This window comes from Mustelus asterias, unplaced genomic scaffold, assembly GCF_964213995.1.
Source record: "Mustelus asterias unplaced genomic scaffold, sMusAst1.hap1.1 HAP1_SCAFFOLD_2273, whole genome shotgun sequence".
NCBI lineage: Eukaryota > Metazoa > Chordata > Chondrichthyes > Carcharhiniformes > Triakidae > Mustelus > Mustelus asterias.
The window spans coordinates 48,739-59,914 of record NW_027592218.1 but is presented as its reverse complement, the minus strand read 5'-3'; the positions used below and the strand labels follow the sequence as shown (position 1 = coordinate 59,914).

At 58.1% G+C, this 11,176-nt stretch overlaps 1 protein-coding gene across 1 annotated transcript in view; it reads left to right on the top strand.

The window, feature by feature from the left end:
• The first annotated feature begins 1,282 nt into the window (after positions 1-1,282).
• LOC144489521 (host cell factor 1-like) overlaps positions 1,283-11,176 on the top strand; it is a 46,686-nt gene continuing 36,792 nt past the window's right edge. The window contains exons 1-4 of the mRNA XM_078207392.1: positions 1,283-1,504; positions 6,465-6,800; positions 7,648-7,820; positions 10,214-10,405. Of these exons, the coding sequence (XP_078063518.1) occupies positions 1,330-1,504; positions 6,465-6,800; positions 7,648-7,820; positions 10,214-10,405 (876 nt within the window). The 5' untranslated portion in view covers positions 1,283-1,329. The remainder of the gene's footprint in view (positions 1,505-6,464; positions 6,801-7,647; positions 7,821-10,213; positions 10,406-11,176) is intronic.

Genomic DNA, 11,176 nt, shown 5'->3' with positions numbered 1-11,176 from the left:
CTTCCCCCCCTCCTCCCCCGCGCTCTTCCCCCCTCCTCCCCCGCGCTCTTCCCCCCTCCTCCCCCGCGCTCTTCCCCCCTCCTCCCCCGCGCTCTTCCCCCCTCCTCCCCGCGCTCTTCCCCCCTCCTCCCCCGCGCTCTTCCCCCTCCTCCCCCGCGCTCTTCCCCCCTCCTCCCCCGCGCTCTTCCCCCCTCCTCCCCCGCGCTCTTCCCCCCTCCTCCCCCGCGCTCTTCCCCCCTCCTCCCCCGCGCTCTTCCCCCCTCCTCCCCCGCGCTCTTCCCCCCTCCTCCCCCGCGCTCTTCCCCCCTCCTCCCCCGCGCTCTTCCCCCCTCCTCCCCCGCGCTCTTCCCCCCTCCTCCCCCGCGCTCTTCCCCCCTCCTCCCCCGCGCTCTTCCCCCCTCCTCCCCCGCGCTCTTCCCCCCTCCTCCCCCGCGCTCTTCCCCCCTCCTCCCCCGCGCTCTTCCCCCCTCCTCCCCCCGCGCTCTTCCCCCCTCCTCCCCCGCGCTCTTCCCCCCTCCTCCCCCGCGCTCTTCCCCCCTCCTCCCCCGCGCTCTTCACCCCCCTCCTCCCCCGCGCTCTTCCCCCCCTCCTCCCCCGCGCTCTTCCCCCCTCCTCCCCCGCGCTCTTCCCCCCCCCTCCTCCCCCGCGCTCTTCCCCCCCCTCCTCCCCCGCGCTCTTCCCCCCCCTCCTCCCCCCGCGCTCTTCCCCCCCCTCCTCCCCCGCGCTCTTCCCCCCCCTCCTCCCCCGCGCTCTTCCCCCCTCCTCCCCCGCGCTCTTCCCCCCCCCTCCTCCCCCGCGCTCTTCCCCCCCCTCCTCCCCGGTGCTCTTCCCCCCCTCCTCCCCCGCGCTCTTCCCCCCCCTCCTCCCCCGCGCTCTTCCCCCCCTCCTCCCCCGCGCTCTTCCCCCCCCTCCTCCCCCGCGCTCTTCCCCCCCTCCTCCCCCGCGCTCTTCCCCCCCCTCCTCCCCCGCCCCCCCAGCTTTGTCCCCTCCCCGCTCTCTCCCACACCCCCCCACCTGCGCCCTCCCCTCCCCCCGCTCCTCCTCCCCCTTCTCCTCCTCCCCCTTCTCCCCCCACACCCTCCTCACCCCTCAGCTCCCCATTTCTGAGGGCTGAAACGCTGTGAATCTGAGCCTCCGACTCAAACGTGTTAACCCCGGCTGGAACATGGGAGCTTTCTGTGCACACTACTGCCACCATGTGGCGTGGATGGGTCATCAGCCAGTCAGGACTATAATCCTGTCTCTCTCTCTCCGACCGACCTCCTGCTTTTAATTTTAATTTTTTAATTAAGAAGATCTTCCTACGCCTCCCTCCCCCCGACAGACACGATGACCTGGGAGCCCGTCATCATGGAAGCGCAGGAGGATAACCTGCCCCGGGCCCGGGCCGGCCACTGTTCGGTGGCGGTGAACTCTCGGCTCTACATCTGGAGCGGCAGGGACGGATACAGGAAAGCTTGGAACAATCAGGTGTGCTGCAAGGACCTGTGGTTCCTTGAGACAGGTAGGCAGGAGCGGAATCTCTCCACTCGCTCTCCCTCCCCGCCTCGGTCCTCTGCTCTCCCTCCCCGCCTCGGTCCTCTGCTCTCCCTCCCCGCCTCGGTCCTCTGCTCTCCCTCCCCGCCTCGGTCCTCTGCTCTCCCTCCCCGCCTCGGTCCTCTGCTCTCCCTCCCCGCCTCGGTCCTCTGCTCTCCCTCCCCGCCTCGGTCCTCTGCTCTCCCTCCCCGCCTCGGTCCTCTGCTCTCCCTCCCCGCCTCGGTCCTCTGCTCTCCCTCCCCGCCTCGGTCCTCTGCTCTCCCTCCCCGCCTCGGTCCTCTGCTCTCCCTCCCCGCCTCGGTCCTCTGCTCTCCCTCCCCGCCTCGGTCCTCTGCTCTCCCTCCCCGCCTCGGTCCTCTGCTCTCCCTCCCCGCCTCGGTCCTCTGCTCTCCCTCCCCGCCTCGGTCCTCTGCTCTCCCTCCCCGCCTCGGTCCTCTGCTCTCCCTCCCCGCCTCGGTCCTCTGCTCTCTCTCCCCACCCCCCAGCCCACACTCGCTCGCTCCCCCCTCCCTCACCCGCACCCTCCGCCAGTTATGTTGATTCCAATAATTAGATGTTGAGGGGATTGGATGGGGAGGAGTTCGTTAGGTGTGTTCAGGAGGGTTTCCTGACACAGCATGTGGACAAGCCTACAAGAGGAGAGGCTGTACTTGATCTGATACTGACCAATGAACCTGGACAGGTGTCAGATCTCTCAGTGGGAGAGCATCTTGGGGATAGCGATCATAACTCTATCTCCTTTATGCTTGCATTGGAAAAAGAGAAGATCGGGCAAGCTAGGAAAATGTTTATATAGAGTAAGGGGCAATATGAAGACATTAGACAGCAAATTAGAGGAGTAAATTGGAAGGAGGTATTCTCGGGGAAATGTACTGAAGAGAGGTGGCAGTTTTTCAAGGAATGTCTGTCTAGAGTTCTACAGGACAACATTCCGAGCAGACAGGGAGGAGTTGGTAGGTTAAAGGAACCGTGGTGCACGAAAGCTGTGCGGGACCTAGTCGAGAAGAAAAGGAAAGCGTACAAAAGGTTCAGAGAGCTTGGCGAAGATAGGGATCGAGATGAGTATACGGCTTGTAGGAAGGGACTAAAGAAGGAAATTAGGAGAGCCAGAAGGGGTCACGAGAAGGCCTTGGCAGGTAGGATTAAGGAAAACCCGAAGGCGTTCTATAAATATGTGAAGAGTAAAAGGATGAGACGTGAAGGAATAGGGCCTATAAAAGGTGAAGGCGGGAAAATCTGTACGGAACCAGTAGAAATGGCAGAGGTGCTTAATGAGTATTTTGCCTCGGTTTTCACAGAGGAGAAGGACCTGGGTGGATGTACTGCGGGCTTGTGGTGGACTGAAAAGATTGAGTATGTGGACTTTGAGAAAGAGGTTGTGCTGGAATCTTTGAATGGCATCAAGATAGATAAGTCGCCGGGACCGGATGGGCTGTACCCCAGGTTACTGTGGGAGGCGAGGGAGGAGATTGCAGAGCCTCTGGCGATGATCTTTGCATCGTCGATGGAGACGGGGGAGGTGCCGGAGGATTGCGGATGTGGTTCCTATTTTCAAGAAGGGGAATAGGGATAGCCCAGGAAATTACCGACCGGTGAGTCTAACCTCAGTGGTTGGTAAGCTGATGGAGAAGATCCTGAGGGACAAGATTTATGAGCATTTAGAGAAGTTTAGTATGCTCAAGAATACTCAGCATGGCTTTGTCAAAGGCAGATCGTGCCTTACGAGCCTGGTGGAGTTCTTCAAAAATGTGACTAAATACATTGACGAAGGGAAAGCGGAAGATGTGGTTTATATGGATTTTAGCAAGGCGTTCGATAAGGTCCCCCATGCAAGGCTTCTAGAAAAAGTGAGAGGGCATGTGGATCCAGAACTGGCTTGCCCAAAGAAGGCAGAGAGTGTGTATAGATGGGTCTTTTTCTAAATGGAGGTCGGTCACCAGTGGTGTGCCCTAGGGATCTGTTCTGGGACCCTTGCTGTTTGTCATTTTCATAAATGACCTGGATGAGGAAGTGGTGGGATGGGTTGGTAAGTTTGCCGACGACACGAAGGTTGGTGGGGTTGTGGATAGTCTGGAGGGATGTCAGAAGTTGCAGAGGGACATAGATAGGATGCAAGACTGGGCAGAGAAGTGGCAGATGGACTTCAACCCAGATAAATGCGTCGTGGTCCATTTTGGCAGGTCAAATGGGATGAAGGAGTACAATATAAAGGGAAAGACTCTTAGTACTGTAGAGGATCGGAAGGACCTTGGGGTCCGGGTCCATAGGACTCTAAAATCGGCCCCGCAGGTGGAGGAGGTGGTTAAGAAGGCGTATGGTGTGCTGGCCTTTATCAATCGAGGGATTGAGTTTAGGAGTCCGGGGATAATGATGCAGCTATATAAGACCCTCGTCAGACCCCACTTGGAGTACTGTGCTCAGTTCTGGTCACCTCATTACAGGAAGGATGTGGAAAAGATTGAAAGGGTGCAGAGAAGATTTACAAGGATGTTGCCTGGATTGAGTGGCATGCCTTATGAGGATAGGCTGAGGGAGCTCGGTCTTTTCTCCTTGGAGAGACGAAGGATGAGAGGAGACCTAATAGAGGTATATAAGATGGTGAGAGGCATAGATCGGGTGGACTCGAGAAGGCTTTTTCCCAGGGTGGAAATGTCTGCTACGAGAGGACACAGGTTTATGGTGCTGGGGGGTAGGTACAGGGGAGATGTTAGGGGGAAGTTTTTCACACAGAGGGTGGTGGGCGCGTGGAATCGGCTGCCGTCAGTGGTGGTGGAGGCAAACTCAATAGGGTCTTTTAAGAGACTCCTGGATGAGTACATGGGACTTAATAGGATGGAGGGTTATGGGTAGGTCTAAAAGGTAGGGATATGTTCGGCACAACTTGTGGGGCCGAAGGGCCTGTTTTGTGCTGTAGTTTTTCTATGTTTCTAAGTAGCAGCCAGAAGCAGGGACATCAAAACTGGCTGATTTTCCAAGGCAGCAAAGTCACGGACTCTCCCAGCTCCTCTGAGACATTCAGCTGGTTTGTGTGCTCTTAACAATGGCGGGAACCCGTCTCCAGCGAGGGACCCGCGCACTTTTCACCGCTATACCGACTGCGACATTCTCCAGACCCTGAGTAGGTCTCTGAGGAAGCGGATGAACCTCGACCGTGGGAGGCTTCGCCCAACCGGCCAGTCCCCCAGATGCGTCTGTGCGAACACACCGGCTCCAGGGAGCATACTGGATTATGAGGCGGCACCTTGGCTGCTGCCTTCCAGTAGGTCATTCGTCAGCCCTGTTTTGGGAGTCGGGAGAGCTTTCACCAGAAACTCAAACCCCCCCCCCCCCTCCGCCCCAACTCCTCCAGCCAATTTAGACAAGAGGGGTGACATGGTGGCACAGTGGTTAGAACTACTGCCTCACAGCGCCAGGGACCCGGGTTCGATTCCTGGCCTGGGTCACTCTCTGTGTGGAGTTTGCACGTTCTCCTCGTGTCTGCGTGGGTTTCCTCCGGGTGCTCCGGTTTCCTCCCACACTCCAAAGATGTGCGGGTCAGGTTGATTGGCCGTGCTAAATTGCGCCTTTGTGTCCTGAGATGTGTAGTTTGGAGGGATTAGCGGGTAAATGTGTAGGGATATGGGGGTAGGGCCTGGGTGGGATTGTGGTCGGTGCAGACTCGATGGGCCAAATGGCCTCTTTCTGCACGGTAGGGTTTCTATGATTCGAACCCGGGCTCCCGAGAGCTGTACCCTGGGTCTCTGAGTGACTAGTCCAGTGACAATCCCCAAACACTGTGGCCTCCTGGTGGTAGTGCAGGGAAGTGCCTCCTCTGTGAACCTTGTCGCCGATTTTGATTTGGTTTATTATTGTCACATGTATTGGGATACAGTGAAAAGTATTGCGTGCTATACAGACACAACATACCGTTCATAGAGAAGGAAAGGAGAGTGTGCAGAATGTAGTGTTACAGTCATAGCTCGGGTGTAGAGAAAGATCAACTTGATGCAAGTCAAGTCTATTTAAAAGTCTGACAGCAGCAGGGAAGAAGCTGTTCTTGAGTCGGTCGGTACGTGACCTCAGACTTTTGTATCTTTTTCCCGAAGGAAGAAGGTGGAAGAGAGAATGTCCGGGGTGCGTGGGGTACTTAATTATGCCGGCTGCTTTGCCGAGGCAGCGGGAAGTGTAGACGGAGCCAATGGATGGGAGGCTGGTTTGCGTGATGGACTGGGCTACATTCACAACCTTTTATAGTTCCTTGCGGTCTTGGGCAGAGCAGGAGCCCAGACCAAGCTGTGATACAACCAGAAAGAATGCTTTTTTAAAATACTTTTCCAATTCAATCAAATCAAATCCAATTCAGAGTCTCAACAAGTTAAGACATTTCAGATCCAGGCTGACAAGACAGGGCGAGCGACCAAATCACCCTGTCCTGGGCCTGATCTACATGGGCCAAGCTGATTGGAGAAGGGGGAGGCTCCTCCTCCAAGACTTGAGCTCATTTGCATCTTAGCCAAAAGGCCGAGATGCCGCTTTAAAAAATTGCTTCATATGAAACATATGAAGCTTCAGCGTAACCCAATGACCTCGACCAAGTGCGGCCGACCATGGGCTGCCGACCATACTACATTGATCTTAGCCAAAAGACCGAGAAGCGATACTTTCTATGGTGCATCTGTAAAAGTTGGTGAGAGTTGTAGCTGACATGCCAAATTTCCTTAGTCTTCTGAGAAAGTAGAGGCATTGGTGGGGCTTTCTTAACGATAGCGTCAGCATGGGAGGGACCAGGACAGGTTGTTGGTGATCTGGACACCTAAAAACCTGAAGCTCTCGGCCCTTTCTACTTTGTCCCCGTTGATGTCGACAGGAGCATGTTCTCCTTTACGCTTCTTGAAGTCGATGACCGTCTCCTTCGATTCCCTAACCGCCGGCTCTCCTTCCTCTTTCAGAGCGACCCCCGGCTCCTTCGAAGGTGCAGCTGGTCCGAGCCAACACCAACTCGCTGGAGGTGAGCTGGGGGGCCGTGCCCACTGCCGACTCCTACCTGCTGCAGCTCCAGAAGTACGACATCCCCATCGCCTCGCCCGCTGCCCACCCACTGCCCTCTGTGCCGGCCGGCCAGCCCAAGAGCCCGGCCCCCGCCTCGGCAGCCCCCTCGCCGCAGCAGGTCGGCGTCTCGCTACTGCCGCAGCCGGGGGCGGCCGTTCCCTGCTCCTCCCCTGTCGCCGCCGCTCTGCCCTCGCCACAGACCGTGCTGGGCAGCGCCACAGGAGTCCGAGGCCCAGGTGAGTGCACGTGTTCGATGGGTGCCCGGCAGTGTCTGGGACCACTAATCTAGGGGGCGGGGGTGTAGGGGGACAGTAATGGACGTGGCGCTGGGGTACAGGAACACTAATGGAAGGGGCACTGGTGTAGGGGGACATTAATGGAAGAGGCGCTGGGGTGGGGGACACTAATAGAAGTGGTGCTGGTGTAGGCGTAGGGTAATGGAGTGGACGTTGGTGTAGGGGTAGGATAATGGAGTGGTTGCTGGTGTAGGGGGAGGGTAATGGAGGGTGCGTTGGTGTAGGGGACAGTAATGGAGGGTGTGCTGGTGTAGGGGGAGGGTAATGGAGGGTGCGTTGGTGTAGGGGACAGTAATGGAGGGTGTGCTGGTGTAGGGGGAGGGTAATGGAGGGTGCGCTGGTGTAGGGGACAGTAATGGAGGGTGTGCTGGTGTAGGGGGAGGGTAATGGAGGGTGCGTTGGTGTAGGGGGAGGGTAATGGAGGGTGTGCTGGTGTAGGGGGAGGGTAATGGAGGGTGTGCTGGTGTAGGGGACAGCAATGGAGGGTGCGCTGGTGTAGGGGACAGTAATGGAGGGTGCGCTGGTGTAGGGGACAGTAATGGAGGGTGCGCTGGTGTAGGGGACAGTAATGGAGGGTGCGCTGGTGTAGGGGACAGTAATGGAGGGTGCGCTGGTGTAGGGGACAGTAATGGAGGGTGCGCTGGTGTAGGGGACAGTAATGGAGGGTGCGCTGGTGTAGGGGACAGTAATGGAGGGTGCGCTGGTGTAGTGGGACAGTTATCTTGCGCCACTCCCCAGTGAACCCCAGCCTCATGTTCCCCTCCCCACGACTCTGTCTACCTTGCAGGCACAACGGCAGTCCTGCGGGTGGCCTCTCCTCAGGCGTCCACAGTCTTGTCAACTGGGACTTCGCTCATCGCCGTGCGGCAGGCAGGGAACCAGGGGAAGGTGCCGGGTGCCGTGACGACCCTGCCCACTGGGGTACGCATGGTGGTGCCTGCCCAGGGCACCCAAGGCATGGTAAGTGATTGTCATCTGATGCTTGCGTGCTGCTAGCCTGATCAGCATTCTCACTGATTCCCCTCGGAAAATTGCCCCTTAGTGGCCAAAGATGTACAAGATTGGTGGATTGGCCATGCTGAACTGGCTCAGTGTCCAAAGATACATAGGTTAGGTGGATTAGTGGGGATAGAACCTGGGAATGTTGCTCTGTCGGAGAGTTTTTTTAATTATTCGTGTTACAAGGCTTCTTCTGCCGCATTCCGCCGTCGGGTAACACTGAGGGAGAATTTAGCATGGCCAATGCGCCTAACCAGCACGTCTTCCAGACTGTGGGAGGAAACAGGGGCACCCGGAGGAGACCCACGCAGACACGGGGAGAACGTGCAGGCTCTGCACAGACAGTGACTCAAGCCGGGAATCGAACCCCAGTCCCTGGCGCTGTGAGGCAGCAGCGCTAACCACTGTGCCACCGTGCACACCTGATGGGCTGAATGGCCTCCTTCCGCACTGGTGGGCTTGTTTGATTCTTCTATGACTCTGTCCTGCACAGGGAGTTGGTGTTTCCGCAGCTGGAGCACTGCAAAAAAGTTTTGGTCTCCTTACCCTCACTCGCATCGGAGGCCGTTCAGAGAAGGTTCACTGGGCCGATTCCTGGGGTGAAGGGGGGGTTTGTCTGATGAGGAGAAGGTTGAGCAGGTCGGGGCCTGAACCCATTGGAGTTTAGAAGAATGAGAGGGGATCTTATTGAAACATCTCAGATTCTGAGGGAGGGGTTTGACAGGGTGGATGCTGAGAGGATCTTTCTCTTCTCTCTCTCTCTCTTGGGAGATTACATTGAGGTATACAGAATGATGATAGGTATGGATAAAGTAGACGTGGAGCGGATGCTTCCTCTTGTGGGACATTCTCAGACGAGAGGTCATAGTCTTAGGATAACGGGTAGCAAATTTAAAACAGAGTTGAGGAGAAACTTCTTCTCCCAAAGGGAATTCGCTGCCCCAAAGAGCGGTGGATCCCGGGACAGTGAGTAAATTTAAGGGGGAGTTAGATTTTTAATTAATGGGTTGAAGGGTTATGGGGAGAAGGCAGGAGAATGGGGATGAGGAGCATATCAGCCATGATCAAATGGCGGAGCGACTCGATGGGCTGAATGGCCTAATTCTGCACCTGACCCTCCGACGGTGCGGCGCTCCCCCAGCACTGACCCTCCCACAGTGCGGCGCTCCCTCAGCACTGACCCTCCCACAGTGCGGCGCTCCCTCAGCACTGACCCTCCCACAGTGCGGCGCTCCCTCAGCACTGACCCTCCCACAGTGCGGCGCTCCCTCAGCACTGAACCTCCCACAGTGCGGCGCTCCCTCAGCACTGACCCTCCCACAGTGCGGCACTGCCTCAGCACTGACCCTCCCACAGTGCGGCACTCCCTCAGCACTGACCCTCCCACAGTGATGTGCTCCCTCAGCACTGACCCTCCCACAGTGCGGCGCTCCCTCAGCACTGAACCTCCCACAGTGCGGCACTCCCTCAGCACTGATGTGCGGGTTAGGTTGATTGGCCATGCTAAAATTGCCCCTTAGTGTACTGAGATGTGTAGGTTCGAGGGATTAGCGGGTTAATATGTAGGGGTATGGGGGTAGGGCCTGGTTGGGATTGTGGTCGGTGCAGACTTGATGGGCCAAATGGCCTCTTTCTGCACTGTAGGGTTTCTATGATTTCTATGATGACCTTCCCACAGTGCGGCGCTCCCTCAGCACTGAACCTCCCACAGTGCGGCGCTCCCTCAGCACTGACCCTCCCACAGTGCGGCGCTCCCTCAGCACTGACCCTCCCACGGTGCGGCGCTCCCTCAGCACTGAACCTCCCACAGTGCGGCGCTCCCTCAGCACTGACCCTCCCACAGTGCGGCACTCCCTCAGCACTGACCCTCCCACAGTGCGGCGCTCCCTCAGCACTGAACCTCCCACAGTGCGGCGCTCCCTCAGCACTGACCCTCCCACAGTGCGGCGCTCCCTCAGCACTGACCCTCCCACAGTGCGGCGCTCCCTCAGCACTGACCCTCCCACAGTGCGGTGCTCCCTCAGCACTGACCCTCCCACAGTGCGGCGCTCCCTCAGCACTGACCCTCCCACAGTGCGGCGCTCCCTCAGCACTGACCCTCCCACAGTGCGGCGCTCCCTCAGCACTGACCCCATGCTGAGATGTGCCTGTAACGCCCTCGCTGGACTCATCTCCAGCTGACACCCGTTGTCAAACGAGGTGGGTGAGGGGTGGGAGTGGAGGGGCTCGGCAGAGGTGGTGTGGGGACCTGGAGGAGCCGGGTGAGAAGGGTTGGGGGGTTTGGGTGGGGAGGGGTCACTGGCTGCGCGTTTCCCGTATTGACTGATTTTCTTTTCCTCCCGGACGTGGTGCAGGCGATTGGCGGCAGCACCCAGATGAGCGGCATGGCAGCGTTGGCGGCTGCTGCAGCTGCCACCCAAAAGATCCCGCCAACCACCATCTCCACCGTGCTCGGCGTCCCCGGGTCCACCATGATCAAGACCGTCGCCGTCGCCCCCGGCTCCACGCTGCCCGCTACTGTCAAGATGGCATCATCTCCCATCATGGTAGGTCGCGACTTCCCGTTGCCTGTGTGTGGGCGCGAATCTGCCTCTTTAATACAAAAACATTTACCCCCCGTCCACATACAGGCGGTGGGTGTTCCCCATGGCGTCCGCTGCCCTTGTCCTGCCAGGGGGTAGAGGTGGCGGGTTTGAGCAGCGCTGTCGAAGCAGTCTTGGTGAGTCGCTGCAGTGCATCCTGTCGACGGTACACACTGCTGCCGCTGTGCGTCGGTGGTGGAGGGAGTGAATGTCGAAGGTGGGGGGTCAGCGTGTCGATCAGCCTGCTTTGTCCTGTGAATGTTTGTATCTTTAACCCTTCATGGGGATGTGGGGGGCATCGCTGGGCGTGGGGGGCATCGCTGGGCGAGGGCAGCATTGATTGCCCATTCCTAATTGCTCCCTTGTCTCCGAGGGGGCAGTTAAATATTGACCACGTTGCTGTGGGTCTGGAGTCACGTGTCGGCCAGACCGAGGTAAGGATGGCAGATTTCCTTCCCTCTAAAGGGAGACATTGGTGAACCGGAAGATTTTTTTACGACAGTTGATGGTTTCACTTTATCATCCCAGATATTATTAATCAAATTTAAATTCCACTAGCTGCCGGGGTGGGATTTTGAACCAGCTCCAGATGATTTGGGCCTCTGCGCGGCATGGGTGGCACAGTGGGTTAGCACTGCTGCCTCACAGCGCCAGGGACCCGGGTTCGATTCCCGGCTCGGGTCACTGTCTGTGTGGAGTTTGCACGTTCTCCCCGTGTCTGCGTGGGTTTCCTCC